The sequence below is a fragment of the Ochlerotatus camptorhynchus genome, unplaced genomic scaffold (genome assembly GCF_037179485.1).
Source record: "Ochlerotatus camptorhynchus isolate MF236.1 unplaced genomic scaffold, CSIRO-AGI_Acam_v1.1 ptg000459l, whole genome shotgun sequence".
NCBI classification, from domain to species: domain Eukaryota; kingdom Metazoa; phylum Arthropoda; class Insecta; order Diptera; family Culicidae; genus Ochlerotatus; species Ochlerotatus camptorhynchus.
Genome location: NW_027040945.1, coordinates 49,510 through 73,322, shown reverse-complemented (window position 1 = coordinate 73,322; position 23,813 = coordinate 49,510). Strand labels below are relative to the sequence as shown.

At 37.6% G+C, this 23,813-nt stretch overlaps 1 protein-coding gene across 3 annotated transcripts in view; it reads right to left on the bottom strand.

Moving 5' to 3' along the window:
* Positions 1–23,813, bottom strand: part of LOC135712160 (zinc finger protein 157-like) — a 78,811-nt gene that overhangs the window by 54,126 nt on the left and 872 nt on the right. For 2 of the 3 annotated variants that reach the window (XM_065235125.1, XM_065235127.1), the window contains exon 2: positions 2,010–2,327. In XM_065235125.1, coding sequence (XP_065091197.1) covers positions 2,010–2,192 — 183 coding nt within the window. In that variant the 5' untranslated portion in view covers positions 2,193–2,327. Of the gene's footprint in view, positions 1–2,009; positions 2,328–23,623; positions 23,712–23,813 lie in introns of those variants that run through there. The other variant, XM_065235126.1, reaches the window with a different exon arrangement.

The window sequence follows — 23,813 nt, the reverse complement described above, 5'->3', positions numbered from 1 at the left end:
CTTGTCCCCCCGTCTCGATGAGTCTCATCGTCGCCCAATGGTCACCATAGCCGGTCGAACTCCGGACGAAGCTAGAACAGCACTACCGTTCATACTGGCGACAACGCTCTGATGAGACAACAAAACCCTACCCCAAGCTCCTCCCCTGATCCTATCCTTCGAAAATGTACCCTTCTAACCTCGAATAAGCCGCGAGTAATCGGCCCAACTCCTACTAGACATAGAATTAAGTGAATTTTGTTACACACAGTGAACAATGAATTATCGGCTCCGTAAAGCTAACGCGATTGAGCCTTCCAAATAAACGAACTAGATAAAAAAAAAAAAAAAACGACTTCAGTGTACAGTAAACCTATTATTTATTTTTGTAATAAACAAGTATGCAAAGTTCACTAAGTGGACGAAGCCGTCAAAGAGTTTATGTTTCATGAAATGTTACTGTTCATTAACAACTATAGCTTTAATTTTGTCCGATATATTTTTTTACTATTGTCATAAATTTGTCGTAACTGTGCTTTACTTAAATAACTGAATGTGGCCTTGTTCATTATTTTGGTGTATGGCCAATTAGGAGAGCACTAGTGCCATAACGGTATTTTTTTTATCAGTAATTTCTAATTAAAAATTAAAAAAAAAACGTGATAAAAACTTTAGGTACTCAAAAAGTCCTTGTTTTATAAAATAACACGCTTTTAACACCGTATTTCCCCAACACCAAAACTAGTACTAGTAGTAATCCGGTACCTCTGGTGGCAAATCATACACTCGCACATATTGAATTTTGCCACCCCCAGACGACATATGTCATATATGAGACTCCTCCGATTTAAACTTAATTAATAGGGCATTTTGTAAGCAGCTCGACTTACTAACGAGGTGGCTTAGACACATTTCTACCTAATTAACTGTCAAAAGTTGTGATTTAATGACCCATTTGCCCCATATGACCAATCGTCATTTTACCCTACTTTCCACCAAGCGACATATGTACCTTCACTGTCGTTCTATCTGCATCTACGTGATCTACACCGAGAGAATTCCTGTTGCTGCCTGTTGTATCGGCAACAGTTGAAAATACATTATCAAAAGTGATTGTCTTGCCGTTTTTGTAAATTTTTAAGTGTCCAAAGTTTTAAATATTCAAAAGTGTGCATTATAATAAACTTTACTATAATAATATTAAAAATATATTGAACAAGGACGTATGAGTTTTTTTAAGTTTTTATCACTTATTTAATTTTAAGCCGAAATAACTGATAAGAAATTACTATCAATTTTTCCTAGAAAGACTTTATTTTTCCAAACAACTTTGCCTCATGATTAGAAATGACGTTTTCACAGCACAATTATTTAAAAAATTTCGAATATATCACTTTTTAGATTTGAAAGTTTTCTACAGTGAAGGATTGAAATTTTTTATGTTTGTTTATTTTTATTATAGAAAAATCGAAAACAAATACAGCCGTTTTCAAATGGTAGTCTAGATTTATCCGATAGAGCTTTTTGACGTTTAATCGGCGCACACTACTGCACCATTTAAATCGAACGAGTGCGAGCAAGAGGGAAACAGATTAGTGGGAAAACCAACCGTCAATTCATTGATGTGCGCTAGATAGAGAAAGACGATTAAACGTCGAAAAGGTCTATAGGATGAAGTATACAAAGTTACAAAGAAGGTTTTACATCCACAACATTTAATAGGAATCTACGGGTGGGTGGATTGCTGAAATCGATCGTGCCAGTATCTTAGGGGCTGTTCATAAACTACGTAGACATTTTAGGGGGGGTTGATAATTATCCACGGCCCATACAAATTTAAAAAATTTTGTATGGACAATTGTCTACGCAGGGGGAGGGGGGGGGGCAAGAATCCCAAAAAAAAAGTCAACGTTGTTAATGAACAGCCCCTTACTGAGATTGTTTGCTGAATCAAAAAATAAGTGTTTAAAATATACGATAAAAAAAGTTGGTGGTTTGCAAGTTATGGTTTTCATATTATTATTACTTACATTTACCGGTTGGGTAGACACTACTGGTTCATTAATGTTGACCGTGGGTTTGCTCTCATTGACAGCTATTACTGTTTGTTGGGTTTGGTCGCGTGCAGTTGTTGTAATTGGTGCCTGTGCAGCCTGGGGTGGTGGATAAGCGGTGTAGAATCCCATTGGTTCGGTTTTTATTTGTTCGAACATACTAATTGTAGCTAAAATCTCAGTGGTAGGGGGTACAGGCAATCGCCCGACCCCCCAATGACTAGGAAAACTAATCTTGAATTGTTGATCTCTTATAACGTTCCCATAATGTAGTTGAAGATGATGTTATCCAAGCTGAAATTAGTCAAAACAATATCGAACATTAATCATATGGAAAAATCAAATCTCATGCATGAGATTATTCGCCCACGAGTTTTGCGTTGAGAATTTCAATTACGCAATAATCACCGAGGAGATTGCCGATTAAAAAAATCGTTGCTTTATATTTTGGCATTTCTTTGGTTTTACGTGCTTATTTTTGCATATTTGTTGGAAAATAAATGTCTATCTATGTATATAAAAATCAATTTCTGTCTGACCGTTATAGACTCGGAAACTACTGAACCGATCAGTGTGAAAATTTGTATGCAGGGGTTTTCGAGGCAGGGAAAGGTTCTTATGATGGTTCGAGACCCCTCCCCCTCTGTAACGGGGGGCTTCCATACAAATGAAACAGAAATTTCTGCATAACTCGAAAACTAATCAAGCAAAAGATCTAAATTTGGCATGTGGAGGTCATAGGGGGTAGCCCCTTAGATAAGAGGGGGCCCTAGTAACACCCTTGTTATAAATTGGTCTCGAAAACTTATATATGACTTATTTCAGTTATAAACAAGTTACCGCAACTTTTTGGGACAGAATTGTGCAACTTGGTGTCTACGTACAATATAGTATGCTTGACTAACCTGTTGGTCCCAAGCAAATCGATTGACGTACCCCATTCTACTCGAAATTCTAGTACTACACTATGTTTGTTTTGATTCGCTATGAAAGTTTGACCGATAAAATGAGGGGTTCGTGGATTTTTCTATGTTTTGAGGGGTGCATCGATTAGCTTGGAACCGAAGAGAGTACCAGAGCTGAGCCAAAAAGTTAAGCACGTTTCTTCGGGACCTTCTGGTCTTAGAGTTACCTCTATGGTGGTACTGTTTACAAGCACTTAGTCGTTTTTTCGATAAAAAAATATTTTAGAATTTCCAAATTTTATCTTGAAAATTTTCGAGGAACAGCGTAGCGAAAGGATGTTTCTTGTGGATAATGCAGAAGTGTGAAATTTTTAAATCTATCATTTTCATACACGAAACGAAAATCAATTATTTTATTCATGTGTTTCACTTATACATTTTTGCCAAAACATCAGTCTTATACATTCCATAAGACAAACCACATAGGTCCTATAAGAATGCATAAAAGGTATGTGTGACCGCTTATACATTTCATTTGACACATGAGCTTCATTAACTCTTTGCAAGTCGTCTGCTTATTAGTTGACTTATACATGTTATGAATAATCAGCAATAGAAATTTGCCAAAAGGTATAAGGAGATTTCTATCCGTGTAGTTCTTCTATTCTCTATGGGGGCTAACTTTGATTCGCCAATACAATGAGGCAAATAAACTTATAAATGTCATAAGCATAATTTTATACTTACATCTTGCCACTATCTTTCAAAAATACGGAACAAAGGATGTCGTGATGCCACCATGATTTGCAACGCTCTGAGTGTACCTACGTACCACTCATTTTTTAGATGTGGAAATCACATAAGCTTTACGTGAAACGCACATAATCTCAGTGTTATGTGAAAATCACATACATTTCATTGTGTTAAAAAGGAACTCCCTGTGAAATTCAAGGTAAATCACATACATTCTACGTGAGCCACATAAAGTTGAGAGGAGAGGAAAAAGTGTTATTTTGATATAAGAATTTTTTAAGCAAATATTGTTCTCAAGTAAATAATTCCAAGAAAAAAATGCTTTATCTCGGTTGATTATAGACCGATTTTAATTCTTGGCATATCATTCGCTTGGGAAATGGTTCTTCTTTCTGTGTATTTAGTATAAATGTCGATTTTTATCATATCATCTCATTTTAGCAAGTTAGACAAGCCCTACGGAAACCCAGAATATCTCCGGTGTCCGGTGACAAAGGTTATTTTCGTGGCTACACAGTCGAATGCTTTTGAAAAAAATAAAATTGGACCATTTTACGAAGTTAAAAACATCACAGTTGACCGAAAATTTGAATATCCTAGTTATTTTGAGTATCCCCTGTATTTGCTTACCAAAGCAATTATGCAATTAAAAATCTGACAATTTTCCTCGTTGGCTCATGCCGTGACAGAATAGCGTCATGAGCATGCGATGAGGATTACTGAGCTTCCCCTCTCTGATGAACCATTGCATAAGAGAACCAAAGTTCTAGCCTGAAGTGATAGTATCACACTTGTTACTCCTTTTTTTTGAAAGCCGCGTTGTAGTACGCTTACGTATAGGCACTGACGTTGGGTGCGATACTGGCGGGTTTTGCCGCAAATCACTCTTATTTTATTTATTTTTACGCAGATAGATTTATTTGGGTTTACAAGGGAATTAAACTATTGAAATATTTCAGAAAGTGCCCAACAGTGCTCTGTGACTATTGCATGACCAGGCACTCCCGGGTAACTAGCTCAGTAGCATGAGACCCCTGAACTGTGTCGCAGGGCCGGCATGCTACTGGGTATTCCGAGGGGCTCCGCGGACAAAGTATGAAACACAGAAATATTCACATTGTATTATATATTCACTACACTTAACACTTAACTGGTCTACACGGTCGCCTGGTTACTTCTGCCTAATCTTCCAAATCTAAGATGGCTAGCTATTCATCATCCAATTTGCGCATCCATTGTTATTTTAAAGCCAAGATATTCCTCCCTTCAGTAACGTTACGTTGTTGTTTGCAGCGGCACAAACCCTTTCGCTCTTGTGTGTGTCTACTGTTTTAGGTTTAACAAAACGTGAATTTTCCAAACAACAACAACTCATACAAACGAAAATCCACGGATTGTAACCAACTGGTTACAGCTCCTTCTATTTGCGTGACAAGCTTTCGTATTGAGGTATTACTCAGGGAACAATGTTAAACGCCATTTTTGTACATGGTATTGCAATTAATCTTATATGTGCTTCATTTTGATTTGGGATAAGTGTTTGAACTATGGCTCGGGATTTCCACTGTGGCGTGCTTCTATTGTGACATAACCATACGTATTTTTGTGGTGCGACATAGTGGAAACGTGTGAGCGTAGTTGAAGCATGTACCCTATGTAATTTAAAAATCAGCTAGGAAACTAACTTCAAAGTGAAGCATTTTAGTCACTTGAAGGTGTCACCTGGGACGAACTAATATATATTAAATATAGGTCAAAGTCAAAAACAACTTGAAACACGTTAAATTTTAGATTACATTCACAAGTGCAGGTACTTAATAAAGTATGGTAGGTAGATTAGAGATTTCAATTATTTATTAAATTAGACTAGAGATATCATAATCATCAAACGAACTTAAATAAGAAAATTTAGACAGCCTAGTAGCATTAAGTGGATTAACAGAAGAGTTAGGATGCGGAGGGTCCGCTTAGGGAGGCAACTAGCCTTTAAAGCAACTGGCAACTAGCCTTTTCATGTATTGTCTGTTTATTTTGATTATTGTTTTAAAATATCAATTTGGTATATATGTGAAAAGATGAATCAGTGGGAGATGGATTTTCGGTTTCTTTACATTTAGCATCACTATGTGTCATTTCCTCAAAATCCCCCAATAACCGGCCTCTTCAATCCCTTCGTTTTCCCATGGCGTTCAAGTGGTCCGCATAGACTATTCAGCCATTACCCGTCCTTTATCCTCGGCTTTGGATTGACTTGCGCTCCAATTGCCCCACCAAATGCTGCAAAATGAAAAATGAAAGATCAACTAATAAATTTTATTGCAGCCTCGTATGAAATGTAGAAGCGTTTTGAATGTAAATCGTTACTGAGTCGTGTGATTTGCATAAGCATTCTATGGAAACCATACGAGTTGTATATAATAATTTCCAGAGCTCAAAATGACCGTTCATACGAAACATATTATGAAAATCGTAGTTAAAGTTTCTTCAGTGTAGGTGAGAACTCGGAAGATATATGCAATTTGTTTGCAAATTTCTTCCAAGAAATCTATACTACATTTATACAGAATTTTCATGTGAAAGCAGCGTAAGTCAAGTCAACGTTCAAGATATCTTAAAGGGTTTAAAAAATTTAGATGCATCTAAAGGTCCTGGCCCTGTTTTTATGAAAACTTTAGCAACTGAACTTACTGCTCCATTATTTTGAATTTTCAATATGTCATTGGTGGGAATGACACTAATTGTTTTCCTTGATTTGTTTTCCGTCGGTCTTGTTTTCCGTGCTGAGCACCAATGCTACCGACGCCAGGGAGGCAGCTCCCACACCTGGACCCTTCATATCGACCCATCAACTCATGAAACGGGAACCAACGGCTTTACTTCCCTTCCGAATGAAGGCGTGATCAGAGTTATTATGCCTCAGAATATCCCGGCGGCGTCGACTGGTATTGAACCCAGGCCTGCTGGGGTGAGTGGTAATCACGCTTACCACTACATCACCGGCGCCGCTGGAATGACACTGATGAAGACTGTACATTGTAGTCGAAAAACGTATCTGTCATGGATACCAAAATTAATTAAGTGGAATTAAATTGAAGATAATCTTTTCTTGCTGTTTTATTTAAGCATTCCGCTAACAACCCAATTTCATTACTTCATAATGATGGCTACCAAGCCTTTGGAAACTTTTCCTTATAAGAGATTTGAATAGAGTTTGCTCCTTTACTTTACTTAAATCTTTGGTTATTATTAGTTAGGTAGCTAGCGATTTGCATTTGTATGATTTTTTTTTTATTCATTTTATTTATTTGTTAGGCTCAACTGTCGAAATCAACTCTACGGAGCCAATAGTCTAGGGAATAAGTTTACAGTTCATTAGAATTAAAAGTTATTCGGATTCAGAGCCGGAGCGTGGAGAGTTGGGGCGTAAAGTTTTTCTCGGTGGTGAATTTTCACTGGCGTGCTTCTGTAGTTTTTGTTGTTCTTTGATCAGTTTGGTGTGTATTTTCACGTGCTCTGTCCAATTTCCAACTGTTTGTTTATGTCGCTGCTGGTAGTGTAGGACCGTCTGTTTCTGCTGATTATTCTGCTGCCCTCCGTTATCCACTTCTAAGTCCATGGTCGTAGTTGGAGCTACAACTGCATCCTTTTCTTCTTCTGCTTCTTTTTCTTCTTCTAGCATCTCTATTTCGAGTTCTACTGTCTGCTTGTCCGAAGTACTCGTGCCTGCGAGAACGGCAGCAAATGTGTTGTTTTTTTGCCCAGCACCTTCTTCTGTTTCTCCTGTCGATTTGTTCTTCCTCTTTCCGCATGCATTTTTTAGGTGCCCCTCCTGTCCACAAGCGAAACATTTAAGTTTGTTTCCATTATAAAAAATTCTCTCCCGTCTATTGTGGAAGTACAACACCGATGGGATTTCATTTTCTACATCCATGTAGATTCCACGGACACCAGTAAATAAATCAAGCTGATATTCTGGGGGATACTTCTCTCGAACACAGCGTTTGATTTTTCCGTACTTGATTAGTGCCAGCGGTAGGTCAAACACTCGTACATATTGAATGTTACTACCGGCTACTGACATGTAGACATCCACTTTTTTTCCATTAGAATAATGGAAAGTAGCTTCTTTTCATTGAGCGCAAGGGCTTCTCTCATGCCCTCCTCAGAGTTGTATTTTATATAAACCATTCTCTCCTCTGCATTTTTGTAGGCTGTATCCATCGTTCCCTGGTTACCCGCAAGTCCTTTTACAAAGCGGACCATCTCAGCCAGTTTTGGCTGCGCAGCATTGTCCGGAAAAAGGAAACCAAGGGTGTTTGTAACCGAAATACCACTCGACATTTTTCTGTGCACGAATTATTACCACTAGCGCGAAACAACAGCACAGCAAGCAAACAAAGCGTCTTTCTACTAGAAAATCAGATCGTCAACTGTGACATTTGTATGATTAAAACCCTGCTAAATATGTTAAACATTGCTATCACTATGAGATTATATGTGTTTAATTGGAAATAGGAATAACTTTTCGGCGTCTGGCTCGACGTGGTTATGTCAAGCGCCTCCGGTCTGATCTTCGAGGAAACCCGAGGTGTGCTGAAGGTGTTCCTAGAAAATATGCGTGATGCCGTCACCTACACTGAACACGCCAAGCGCAAAACCGTCACGGCCATGGATGTCATCTACGCTCTGAAGCGACAGGGACGCATTCTGTACGGTTCGGAGGTTAAAACTTATCGCCAATGTAACAAAACGGCCCTTTTCAGGGCCATCAAGTTCATTTCAGAAAAGAGTTAGAATAGAATTTATGTAAAGGGTGATACGGTCAAAATTTGGTCAATATCAACTTGACGTATTTCTTTCAATTTTGCATTTAAAAAACCTGAACACCCCTCATTTTGAAGGTGTGTGTGTGTAGAATGTTGCTCCTATTTTGATTTTGGAATTCACTCTTCAGTTGTCAAAATGCCGTCCAAGCAAGAAGAGCAGCGTATCAAAATTTTGCTCGCGCATCACGAAAATCCGAGCTACTCGCACGCAAAGTTGGCTAATCGCTAAAAGTTGCCAAATCAACCGTTACAAATGTAATTAAAATGTTTGGGGAACGTTTGTCGACAGCCAGGAAGTCTGGATCGGGGGGAAATCGAAAATTGGAAGCCGCTGAGACGACAAAGAGAGTTGCCGGTAGTTTCAAGCGAAACCCTAACCTCTCTCTCCGAGATGCCGCAAATAAGCTGGGTGTATCGTCTACAACCGTGCATCGAGCCAAAAAACGAGCCGGACTATCGACTTACAAGAAGGTAGTGACTCCAAATCGCGATGATAAACAAAATACGACGACCAAAGCGCGATCCCGGAGGCTGTACACGACGATGCTGACGAAGTTTGACTGCGTGGTAATGGACGACGAAACCTACGTCAAAGCCGACTACAAGCAGCTTCCGGGACAGGAGTTTTATACGGCAAAAGGAAGGGGAAAGGTAGCAGATGTTTTCAAGCACATGAAACTGTCAAAGTTCGCAAAGAAATATCTGGTTTGGCAAGCCATCTGTACCTGTGGCTTGAAAAGCAGCATTTTCATAGCTTCCGGGACTGTCAACCAAGAAATTTACGTGAAAGAGTATTTGAATAAACGTCTGCTGCCTTTCCTGAAGAAACACGGTTGTTCCGTACTGTTTTGGCCGGATTTGGCATCTTGCCATTACGGTAAAAAGGCCATGGAGTGGTACGCCGCCAACAACGTGCAGGTGGTTCCCAAGGACAAGAACCCTCCCAACACGCCAGAGCTCCGCCCAATTGAGAAATACTGGGCTATTGTCAAGCGGAACCTAAAGAAGACCAAAAAACTGCTAAGGGCGAGCAGCAGTTCAAGGCAAACTGGCTTTCTGCGGCGAAGAAGATGGACAAGGTGGCTGTACAAAATCTGATGGCAGGGGTCAAGCGCAAGGCCCGGCAATTCGGATTTGGAAAAGCGGAAGCCTAACTGAATATTTTTCCTGAATTTTATGCTAATTGAACTTGAAAAAGAAATTTAATTTGATTTTTTAAATAAACGATTTCACCGATTTACACGCGTTTTCCCTTGACCAAATTTTGACCGTATCACCCTTTAGAGTATCCCCTGCTTCCAAGTTTGGTTACAAGATTACAACTCTAGAGAGCAGCGGCGCCCGTGGTGTAGTGGTAAGGTCTGGGTTCAGTCCCAGTCAACGCTGCCGGGAAGTTCTGAGGCATAACATCTCTGATCACGCCTTCCTTCGGGGTTCCCGGTTCATGAGTTGATGGGTCGATAGGTAGGGTCCAGGTGTGGGCATGCACAGTTGTACACACCAACTGCTAATTTGGTAATAACTTTTCACTCAGATGTTGAAATTTATTTTTCTTTAAAGTAATTGATAAATTAGGCTCATACTATAAATATGCGAAGATTAGGTAAACCTTAACATTTGAATCAACACTAATCAATTTAACACTTAAATTCCGAGATGTGTAGTAAGCATTTCTCACCTCATTTTTACAACGCAAAAGAAATACAGTTTACTACTAGCATTAAAATCTAATTTATTTTACATATCTATAACAAGCTTACATTCTATTCTATCTACTGCTTCGAAAAGAACTATGTTCCGTCAACTCGTTCGGATACAGGTGAAACTCGCTGATCCTAGACGCGTTCTTCGTGGAGTTTACAAACGCGGCGTAATACACTCGCGGTCGGTCTCTAGCCCTCTAATAGCCCCGAGTCAAAGTTACTCTTTTTTCCGCACAGTCACCTTTTTGACGTCTTCACTGGTCGGGCCCAAAATCTAGAGTCGGTGTATAATGAGTCACGCCAAGAGTGAAGCCAAGTCTACCTATTGAACTGTCAAACCGGCTACCTATCGTGCAAAGTAAACAAGCATTACGATGCTATGAAAGGTCCACGAAAGGTATTGCAATTAAATATAAAATATAATCGAAGAAATGATCATAAACACGCAGTGGGCATTACATTTGTCATGCGATACGTTTTGTAATGGTCAGTATAAAGAATTTCTACTATTTTTCGACAAAATCACTAATTTAATGATGTACTACAGTCGTTACTTTTTTTCCTAGCTAGAAGTCATTTGAAGTTGATGCAGAAGTCCTCTGTTGCCAAGTGAAAAGAAAGGGAATCTTTCGAAAACCGTGATGCGAGTTCAACTGTTTTTCTCTTGGCGTGACTCATTATACACCGACTCTACCAAAATCCACTGCCTGGCCTCCCTTTTTCTTCCTCCTCCTTCTTTTCGATGCGACGAAATCGCTTATCCATATCCTCAGCGAATTCGTCAATGATGAGGTAGAGATGCGAACAGTTCAGGCGTCAGTAATTTTTAATAGGGTGGTAAAATTTATTTGCGGAGCTTTGCCGTCTTCTTTGTTATTTACATAGGTGAACGATGGAACAAACTAAGAAAACGAACTTTATATTCATATTTTTGTTGTTGTTATATGTTGTCCTACATGCAAAGGTTAACAAATGTGTTTTATTTTTATTGCTGGTTGACTATTTGTAAGGATATTTATTTATACTTTAGTTCAGTTTGTGTTAAGGTGATTCCTTGTAGAGTCCACAAATGGCCGCCACGTAGGCTATACATGCACTTACACTTTGAATTTTCAATCACAAAAATCTCGGAAATCAGTGCCCAATTTCACCTGAAATTGTTACTTCATGTATGCTGCAGTGCAGCAAACGTGGAGTAACAATTTGAATGTAGCATGTGTCGTAGAAGCTGATATTTGTGCACTTAAAGTTTCGAAGTGGTTCCGATAGTAAGGATGTCACAGCGATTCACCTTAAGTGTACTTTAACAATTTTTTATATAGCCATGGGCGCCCTACAAATAGTTTTTTTTTTTTTAATTTGGTGCCTCTTCGATTGTCACGCAAAGCCATCGAATTCATTCTACTTAGAGGAGATGCCAAATCCCATGATAGAAAAAGTCCCATAACTCTTAACACTAATTTACAAAGCATTTCATATTTTTGTTTTCATTAATTCATCAAAAGTTTATCTAGTTTAAAATAATCAAATAATAATTATACGAGCCATGAATAATTATTATTATTATTTATCTTTATTAGGGAGGCTTTCAGCCTTGGACTGGTTCACCTCCAAAAAAAAAGCCATGAATAATGTGTAAAGATCGTAATTACATAATATGTTCAAATAAGTTGAATAGAAAAAAAAACAAGAAGAATTTTAACATGTTTGTGGACTAAGAGACTGGAAAGTCATGTTGGTAAGCAATTGGTAACAAGATAGAGCATGTTTCGGTGAAAACTGCAATTGGGCTCTTTAATTTTGAAAAATGTATCGTTTTTTTATACATCATCTGAAAGAGCTTCGTTTTCGGAGCACAGCGATATTTTTTTCGAACCCACACACTTTCATCTCGATTTTTAAATCAAGATTTAAAGCAAAATAATAACTTCACTGTTTGACACTAAACTAACAAACTGACAGCTCGCTCCCATACAAAGTGGCACCGAGGGGCGCTAATAAGGTGATTTTTGCAAATGTAATCGTACTTATTTAAAATAGTTCCAGTGTACCAAAATTGATGAAATTTTGGGTTTGGATTCCATTTTTAATGCAGATTACGAATATGCATTTACCTCAATACCCTTAAAGAACCCAATTGTCCTTACTACATGTTCTCCCGGAGGCATCCCTGTGGTCCGGATCGGCTAATATAATTAATTACCCGTTTAAAGTCCATACATAGCATAGTCATTGTGGGATAGCAAGAATGCGGTGTCCTATCCCTCCGCTGCTACCACCGTTTGACAGCTCTTGATTCGGCATCCATCACCAACGTCGTGTCCAACCGACTTCGGGTACGCGCCAACAACGAACGACCGGTACGTGAAACCACATCTTCCTTTCTCGGCCTCTTTCTCGTTCCAGCAGTTGCACAGGCAAGTCTAGGTTAGCCTCACGAGCAATGGATGGCCGCACAATTTCCACAGTCATAAAAAACCATGAAGATAAAACCACAGACAAACAGACATAACACTCACCATCACATTCTTCGCAAATAAGGTTTTAGTTGGGAATGTGCTTGCATTTGTCATGGTGGCGCCACTGAAGCGTTAAGCAAGCCACTACATTTCGAACTTATCAGTAATGCCAGTTATTTTTCAAATTTAGTATATGTCAGCTCTTGATAAAGATAAGGGTCCAAGGGATCCCACTGGAGACATACACAGGAATGACCCGATTTTGCCAGCCCCTTTTTTATTTTTTTTTTCTAATGTTCTACGTAACCCATGAGCTTTTTCAGTGGTCTTATTGGACCAAAGTATACCTTAAATACCCATCTTGAATATGCATGAGAATGATTTGGAATTGCGATTTTATGAAATTATTTAATGATAAAAGTCTAATGCGCGGAGGGATCGACAAAATCGGGTCATTACTGTACCACATACTAAAGCTCGATTCAAAGTAAATCTGGACGTACGGCTTAATACACCACCGTGCCCCTGGTGGTTGGAACAAAAAATGTTTGACAGGCATTTGTTGATGTTTCATTGACGAAGAAATTGGTTAAAAGTTTTTCTCCATTGATCGACGCATCCCGAAATAACGGATCATGGAACTTGAGAAAAGAAAATTAATTGTGCTCAAAAATCTAGAGAGCCCTTCGTGGTCTGCCTTAAAAATAGCAAAAGTGTTGAAATTCCCAAAGTCAACGGTGAGTCCTGTAATCAAACGTTACAAGGATACTCTGAGTGTGAATAGAGCACAGCGCATCTATCATAAAAGTGGCACTAGGGACAAAGAGCTGAGGAGAAAGGTGTTGAGGTACGTGAAAAACAACGCAGGTGTCTCCATACGTAATATGGCAAAGAAATACGATTCCAACTTTTCCACCGTGCGTAACATCCTTTCAAGAGAAGGATATAAGTCTTTTTGTGCCAGTAAACATCCGAATCGCTCCCGGAAACAAAATTTAGTGGCCAAAAAGCGAGCACGATTACTATACGAACGAGTTTTGACGAAATTTGATGGCTGTTTTTAAATGGATGACGAAACTTATGTCAAAATATATAATAAACAAATCCCCGGACAAAATTTTACCTGGTAACTGGTCGTGATGATGTTCCTTCCAGGTATAAATTTGTTTTTGCAAATAAGTTTGATCGGAAAATAATGATTTGGCAAGGAATCTGCAGTTGTGGCCTTAAAACCAAGGTTTTCATCACATCTTACACAATGACGTCGAAGGTTTACATTAAAGAGTGTCTGAAAAAGCGGATTTTAACCTTCATTCAGCAACACAAGACCAACGTTATGTTTTGGCCGAAGGAGGAGGTACTAGAATGGTATGCTACAAACAATGTTAATTTCGTCGCCAAAGAGATTAATCCTCCGAATTGCCCTGAGTTCAGACCGATTGAAAAATATTGGGCAATTGTTAAGCGAAAACTTCGAGGATGCGGTAAAGAAGTGACAAATGCACAACAAATGCGTTTAAAGTGGAATAAGTTCGCCGGTACAGTGTCACCAGCGACTTTGCAGATCATGATGGCATCGATCACAGGTAAAGTGCGACAGTTCGTTCGAAACGGTGAAATGTAATAACTTGTTATGTATCGTTTGAAATCTGAATAAATACCCTTTTGTTTGACGTTTTGATCAACCGTGTATGTTGTTTAATTCTTGAGTTATGATCCCTTGAATGCGTCCAAATTTACTTTGAATCGGGCTTTAATCTGACGAAAACAGAAAAAAGTTGTTGAAAATTATACTCAAACAGTCGATTGATCATTCCGCTTGTTGTGTAATATTACGCTGTATGATGTACACAGAAGGCAGGGAGGCAGCTCCCACACCTGGACCCTACCTATCGACCAATCAACTCATGAACCGGGGACCAACGGCTTTACTTCCCTTGATCAGAGATGTTGTTTAATTTTCTTCTAAGAATTATGTCTATTTGTCTGTGATAAAACCGTCGAAAGGCATGTTTCGGCGAAAAACTGTAATACACTAATAAAATTCCACACATTTGTATTGACGAATTTCCATGTGAAATTTCACATGATTTTCATGTGACCACACATAAACAGAATTCACCCAGAAGCACATATGAAATTTATGAGTCAAATGAATTGTAGGGCTAACTACCCCATTTCCGGCATATTAAGCACAACCTGCACTTAGTCTTTCTTAACACTCCGAATACGATGCCTCCGAAAAACGTGTAACGGCAAGTTTGCAATGGCATAACTTAGCCATTTCTTAATGAATTTCACAAGTTATGGTACCTTTAGAATTCCTAAGGTTTATAGATGATTTTGATTGTTGGAAGATTGGAAATAGAGTCGGCTACTTTTTTAAAAAGCGAAACGAGTTGTTACACGTTTTTTTAAAGGTGTGTTTGTAGGGTTTTGCAAGTGGCGCACGATCTGTAATTTAGATTAATGGGCACAAATGTTCACAATTAGCCAAAATACAGTCATGGTTCCTATATATGGATCCTGGAGACAACAGAACGGTCCTCGAAAAATCCGGAACATCCGTAAAAGTGGTCAATCCATGAACCTGATCCTAGAGCTCTGCGGTTTTTTTGAAAACATTAGGAACTGTGATATAAAAAATATTTGGGGTCGTGACATAAACATGTACCTGGATGGCCATGGGACCGTCCACTGGAAGATCCGGAACATCCTTAAAAGTGTAAAATCCATGAAAATGATCCTAGAGCTCCACGTTTTTGTTTTACATTAGGATCTGTGATATAAGAATGAGTCCAGTGGAAGATCCGGAACATCCGTAAAAGTGGTAAATCCACGATTCTGATCCTAGAGCTCCGCGTTTTTTATAAACATTAGGAACTGTGATGATAGAAAGAATTTGGGGTTGTGACATAAACATGAACCTGAATGTCCATAGGATCGTCCTCCGGAAGATCCGGAACATCCGTAAAAGTGGTCAATCCATGAAACTAATCCTAGAGCTTCCAAGTTTTTGAAAAACACTAAGAACTGAGATGATAGAATGAATTTTGGGACGTGCCATAAACATGGACCTTGATGGCCGTGAGACCGTCCTCTGGAAGATCCGGAACATCCGTGAAAGTGGAAAGTGGAAGTGTATGGAACTGATCCGACAGCTCCACGGTTTTTTTCGAAAACACTTGGAACTGTCATATATAAATTAATTTGCGGTCGTGACATAAACATGTACCTAGATAGGAAATATCCATCTAATTCAAGACGATTATTTCAAAACTTACTAAATACGCGTCAATCAAGTATTGCACTACTGCTTGATTGAAAGTTTCAGTACATTATCAATGGTGTATATTTGCATCGATAATGTATTGGAGCGGGGCTTATCGTATGTGAAAGTGGCTTCGGAATGCTTGCGTTCTTGAAATGGGCTATTGTAGCTGCGGTAGAGCTGTCACCTTCTAACTCCCGGGTTAAAGCTTCTTTGCATTCATAAGAAATGATTCCATGCACATTTAATCCATAATACCGAGCATAATACCCTAATACTATGATTCCACATACTATTAATAACCTTTTACACATCAGAATTAATTGTGCATATGTTTAGGATCAACAAAAATTTTCAGGCCCAAAAGAGCAACAGGATCGAACTGATAACGTTTCTTAATTCCATAATCTGAAGACTGTTTTGAATAACATGTTTAGGTAATACGGACATATAAACTTCTTACAGCTTCTATGTATTAAATGCATGATATAACGATTGCCGGCGTTGCTGGGCGTATCCTATGGCTTACCCTCCCTACTAACAAAAATCCACCCTTCCCGTGACACTTATGAGGGGTCGTAGAGTTCTCTGCATCTCTCTTAAGTAAGTGTCGAACTAACATTCCTCCCCTTTCCCCACCAGATGCAAGGACGTGGCCAGGACAGCTCTGCTATGTAGGAGACACATCCTTTATCCAAGAGGTAGTAATTAATCACAAATTACTATCTAACAGCAACGGATGAAGGTGGGTCTCCTTCTTAACAACAGTTTGGAGCTCGTACCACCTACGACATTGTGCAACCTGGTTTATGCTATGCTATGCTATGCTAATCCTCGAAACTGATCCTAGAGTTCCACGGTTTTTTCGAAAGCATGTAGAACTGCGATATAAGAAAGAATTTGGGGCCATGAAATAAACATGGACCCAAATGGCCATGGGGCCATCCTCTGGTAAGTCCAAAACATCCGTAAAAGAGGTCAATCAATGAAACTGATCCTAGAGCTCCGCAGTTTTTTTTTTCCAAAAACATTAGGAACTGTGATACATGACAGAATTGGATGGCCATTAGAGTGATGAAAAATTTGAAATTTTCGCTCCACAATACTTAAACGCTTCCAAATCGGATCCTGACTAACCTCTCACAATTTGAACCCATTTGGTGAGTAACTGAGATGGCACAAACCATTTGAAGTTTGTATGGGAATTACTATGGACGCATTTCGCGCCAAATCGAATCGAAGCTGGCAGCACCCTCTCAGATTTCAATAAAATTTTCTGGATGTGTAGAGTTTGACTAAATAAGCACTTTTGCATACTCAGTTTTTCCAAAATTTATCTAGACTAACATTTGAGAAGGGCCAAACTTTTTCTGCCGATTTTTTTCAAAAAAAATATTATGGAAAAATGACAACTCCTACAAAAATGTGTTGTATGGATGACTTTTAGGAAATTGTCCAAATTATCGAAAAAAATACTGAAATTTTTTTTTATTTGAGACCTTCACTGAAAAAAATCGATTTTTAAAATTTAAAATCGATTAAAAAAATGGCCATGTTTGATTTGGATGAAGCTTTGTCTCAAGATAGGTAATTATGTTTATTTCCATCCGTTCATACATTGCGAGATGGGCACTTTAAAGGAAAAAAAGTTTTCTTAAAAAAACTTTTTCATGTCTGAACTGATTTTTTTAACGTACCAATTTTACACAAAACTAAACCAGTGAAGCTCAAAATCATCTCAGAACCCAATGAAGCTCCATTTGTGATTCAATTTTGTCTAATCAGCAACTAATCACTTGGATTAATCGAGAATTCCATATAAAAAGGGCTTATATCATTAGAAAATAATATAATTGATTATATTGTCTACTACTGAGGCAAAATTCGATACTCCTATAGCAACCTAGAATTCTTAACTCAAATTATCCATAAAGAATTAGGTATGAATAAAATTTAAATTGAGATCTTCTTTCGAATCAACAACGATTTGGGAAGTCAACGTATCGCATCATAATTCTATAGGCCCTTCTGTTATTTATAGCTAAACCATTAACATTATATACCAACCACTTCATTCTACTTATGAGCACTATAAAACTAAGGTTGATTTCATACAAGCAGTGGAAACGTTGAATTTATCTCCAATTTCATCGAGGAACATGAGGAGCATGGATTATCGTCAAATAAAATCTCTAGAAATTACACAAGCAGTGCGAAAAAATATATTTGGCCTAGATACAGCAGACATTAGCAGAGTAGAGGCATACGAAGAAATGATTGTACAGCTAAAGGAGAAGTTCAATTCCCCTACAGCTGACAGAAAAGATCAGATAACAGTATTATCAGTATTGCCAAAGTCTTGGTCCGTGAATAAAGTTGTAGCAGAATTCAACGCACCAACGTACATGGTGAGGCTAGTGAAGAGCCTTGTTAATGAGCAGGGTATTCTAAGCACACCCAACAAAAGAAGTGGGCATGGGATCAACGATGATACAAAAAAAACTAGTAAGGGAATTTTTTGATGACAATGATATTAGTAGCCCTATGCCCGGAACAAATGATTTTGTTTCCGAGTTTAGAAATGGACGAAAAGAACACGTTCAAAAACACCTGTTTATGATGTCCCTCAAAGAAGCGTACATGATTTTTGTTGATAAATATAAAGATATTAATATTGGTTTCACTGTATTTACACAATTCCGACCAAAACATTGCATTTTGCTTGATTCTACTGGTATACATAATTTATGTATTTGTACAATTCATGAAAATGTAAAATTAATGATCAACAGTTTAAGAATTATGTCACAAGATTCAATAATAGAAAAAATGCTTTGTAATATTTCTACTAGAATAACTGATTGCTTTTTCCGTGCTTGCAAAAAGTGTGCTTCCAATGAACATATTGAAGAGGAACTTACTTTGCTATTAGAATCAAATGACAAACAAGATGTTGTGTTTCAACAGTGGCTGAATACTGATCGTTGTAATTTGGAAACGATTATCAAGCCTGTTGATGAATTTGTTCCGTATCTCATTCATAAAATTAACAAACTTATAACTCATGACTTTATTTACAAACAACAGTCATCTTTTCTAAGAAATAAAAAAAAAAAACATTAAAAGAAGGCAAAATTCTAGCAATTTGTAATTTTTCTGAAAATTGTTCATTCATTATCCAAAACGCTGCTCAAGGATATCACTGGAATAATTCTCAAGCAACAATACATCCATTTGAAGTTTATTATAAGAAAGACAATAAACTTGAAAATGTTAGCTTCATTATCATATCAGAAGTAATGACTCACGATACAGTTGCAGTTCAGTTGTTCATCTCTAAAATGATAGATTTTATTAAACAATCGACAGATTTTTCTAAAATTACTTTTATGTCAGATGGGGCAGCATCATAATACAAAAATAAAAATAAACTTTGCTAGTCTGTGTAGATTTCAGTCAAAGCATGATTTCAAGCAGAATGGCATTTTTTGCAACGTCTCATGGAAAAGGTCCCTGTGATGCCATTGGTGGCACTCTCAAGCGAATGGCAAAGAGAGCTAGTCTTGCTCGAGATTATGGAAACACCATAACAACTCCACGAGAATTATATAACTGGGCAGTTGAACAAACAGATAAAAATATCACAAAACTACGTTTCGAGTACATATCCACTGAACAGTACATCGAAATGTCAGAAGAACTCGAAGAACTATATAACAGCACAAAGACAATATCTGACACACAGAAATTCCACAGTTTTGTGCCTATAACTGGTGACAAAGTAGCGGCAAAAAGGTATTCTAATTCAGAAGATGAACCAAAAATATTTAACTTGATTGGAAAAAGGAAAAAATAGCATGTATGAAAATAGGTTTAAAACATTGAAAATATATAAATAAATGATATATGAAAAATCTTGTCTGTTTTCTCTCACATATTATCAAATTTGGCATAAGTAATAGACAACAGAATAAAGGAATGATATTTTTTTTTGACAAGGTCTACATGTCCAAATAGTTTTATTGAACTCTGAGAGGGTGCTGCCAATTCCAAATACGATTTGGCGAGAAATGCATCATGAGCCCTTTTTATATAAAATTCTCGATTAATCAAAGTGAACTTAAGTGCTGATTAGATAAAATTGAATCGCAAATTGAGCTTCATTGGATTCTGAGATGATTTTGAGCTTCACCGGTTTAGTTTTGTGTGAAAATGGCAAATAAAAAAAATCAGCTTAGACATGAAAAAGTTTTTGTAAGAAAAACTTGTTTTCCTTAAAAGTGCCCATCTCGCAACGTATGGACGGTTGGTAGTAAACATAATTACCTATCTTGAGGCAAAGTTTCATTCAAATCAAACATGGCCATTTTTTTTAAATCGACTTTAAATTTTAAAAATCGATTTTTTTCAGTGTAACTTTCAAATGAAATTTTTCCAGTATTTTTTTTTTCGATAACTTGGACAATTTCCTAAAAGTCATCGATACAACATATTTTTGTAGGAGTTGTCATTTTTCCAAAATATTTTTTTGAAAAAAATCGGCAGATAAAGTTTGGCCCTTCTCAAATGTTAGTCTAGATAAACTTTGGAAAAGCTAAGTATGCAAAGTGGCATATTTAGTCAAGGTCCACACATCCAGAAAGTTTCATTGAAATCTGAGAGGGTGCTGCCAGCTCCGAATACGATTTGGCGCGAAATGCGTCTATATCGGAAATACATTTCATAAGTGATGGTTTGAGTGCTTTTTCAAACAGGTGAAAAACACGAAAATTGTCTTTTAATATATTTGTTAAATATGTAACACATACTATATAAAAACTATATACGAAATCAACGGAAATACCATAAGCTACAATATGGAATCAATGTTTCTAATTTGGAAAAAGCGTAGCGAATAAATTTAATCTTTACATTATACTATCAAAGTTACCCGCATTATCAAAGATACCCCGTTTTACGGTACACGTTTTTCTGAGGCTTCGTAGTCGGCGTAAAGTTTTTTACCCACCGTATTCGGAGTGTTAATCTAGCGTAGTAGAGCACCAAACGGAATGTTATTATAACTGATGGCTTCTAAATTTATTGACCATTCCGTACGTACCGTAAGATTTGATAAAGAGAAACAAATTGTTGAGATATTGTTAAAAGTCTAACACTGCTTCTTGACGCCAAACTCGGCCTACGGATTCTAAACTCGGCCTAATGCATTGAAACGCCAATGCATTCACTTCGGGCTATCGGATGAAGATAAAGATTGATTCGGTCGGAGCGCTTCATTTGTTTTTGAGAATATTGGGTGCAAACATTCATATCACGCGTTCTTATTGACTTCGTTCGGTAGCATTTGAACTAAAGTATCGTACCAAAAGCATAATTTACCTGTTAACGCCGAAATCATGGATTTATTTGATGTTTTCTGCTTGATAGGCCCAAAATGGGCGCTTAGGCCGAAGTAGTTCTCTACCCTATGTGTAGTTACACATGGCTTTTATGTTTACACATATTAAGTATGTGTCTGACATATAAGTCATCACAACTGAAAACTGTAATTATACTAACTACAGGTTTTTCCGGTGGCCCTGGAATGGCGAATGTTGTCAATTGCCTGTTTAAAGTCAATAAATAGCCTATTTATGAAAAATAATGCATGTTTCGGTAAAAAACTGTAATTTTCCCCCACTATAGGTTCCCCAGGTGCGAGAGTCAATGATCCATTTCAAGAATATAAATAGCCTATTAATGGAAAAAACATTAAGATAGAGCCGCCGAACATTTTTTTCGTGAAAACTTCATTTGCCCAATACTACTGGTTCCCCTGGGGGCATCTCGCTGATCCCAGAACGCTGGTCAATGGTTCATGGTGAGACTCTTTATAGTGGCAGCTGGTAGCTGCGAGATCCCATACAGCGTTCGGGTCCTCACGCTGCCCTAGTGAAATGTATGGAAGATCTGTGGAGCTAGATGACGATTTCAGTAAAATTAGGCATACCTATTATATAAATAATATGTAGTTTTATTTGGTACTTGTCACGCTCACAGCTGCACATCAGAGGAAATTTGAACACCCAAAAAAACCCAAAATGTTCTTTAGGTTTAAACTAGAAGAGATGGGTGAGACATTTGTGAAAGAGTTTTGAAAATTGGTTGCGAAACCACCGAGGTCTAGCTGATTGAACATTTAGTACCGAGTGATTCGTGAACCTACTATTTGGAGTGTAAAAGGCTGATATAATGGAGTCGAACGAATACAAAAATCCGCACTGTACACACTATCACATACAGTCACATATATATTTAAAACTTCTGGCTATGGCTGTCAATAATTTGTGTACCACAAATGATGTCTATTCGTAACGTTCACGAATAACTCGCGATTTTCGTAGATTGACGAATAGTTTTGTACTATACGCGAATCACGAATTATTTTCGTTGGCATTGTTTACGTCCATACGAAATCAGTAAAGTAAGGTGGGGTAAAAGTTTGAAATTAGCTGTAAAATTTTAAATTTCTCAAAACTCCAAGCATTTGGAATCAAACTAATTCATTTAAGGTTTACAACTTTCTTTTACAGTATTTTGATGAGTTTTCCCTCTATTCGTTGCTAGATTTTTTTCAGAAAAGTTTTCAAAATGAACTTTTGCCCCAGTTTGCAAACTTTGTGCTCCATTTATGATAGTTTAGAGTAAATAAATATGTTTTAGATATGTGTTTATATATGACCACATTAGGTTTGGGACACGACTCGAACTTTTGCCCCACTATAGGCAATTCCTGGTCTGCTGGGGTGAGAGCAACCTCCAGGTCTGCTGGGGTGAGAGATAATCACGTTTACCACTACATCACCGGCGCCGCTAATGTTGATGGCTTTTTGATGTTATGTGCTAATAAATAAATAACAAAATCATCAGAATTAGACAACAAATCTTCTATGGTGTTCAAAGAAGCTCGTCAGTCGCTTTAATTAGAGTACAAAGCTATTGTGATTAATTATTTCTGCCATCTCACTACCCTCCTCTATACTTTTTCTTTGCATTAAATACTAAGGCTTCCTGAATGAATATACTTAATCTGAAGATTTGTCCTGTTGAAGAGTTGCTTAGATTTTGTTTTCTTCATAGCTTCTTCGGGTTGCGATTGCAATAGTTTCCATACACATTGATACATTGATGTCTACCATTATAGGCGAAATACTCTTATCTGCCATGGTTAGTTCATTATTTACTAAGATAATTCCTGCACACAAAACATTGCAACTTATCGTAAATCGTACGCGTATCGTTCTATTTTGCATGCATAAAATATAGATAATAGTGTAGGAAATTGATGGGATAAATAGTTGTGAGCCTAGTTAACGCACTAAGTCGACTTAGGGACGAAACAAGACCATAAATGCATAAATGTGTGCGTACACCATTGTATTAAAAATAATAATTACATATGGAAGCATGCATTAAGTACGTCACGCGAAATTTAGGGAAAATCAAACCTCCCTCCCCCGTCACATTTTCCCTATACCTAATGCATTGCTTGTGACACATTTGTAAAATCCACCTTCCCCTTAGAGCGTGACGTACTTAATGGATGCTCCCTATGTATCTCATACCGAGGTGATAGTACAAATGTTATCTAGTCTTTTCTAAAATAAAAAAAATAAATACATAGAAGAACTTACTTAAAATATGTATCTCCATTAGATTCATGTACCTAATTGATGAACTATTGTTGAGGTTTGGTATTTTTCAATTATTCAGAAAACTACCTATACACTAGATCCCTACTGTGACACTTACATCGATTTCAACGACGATGTAATAAAAAATCGATAATTTTACAGCTCACAGTAATGCCGGCATAGATACATT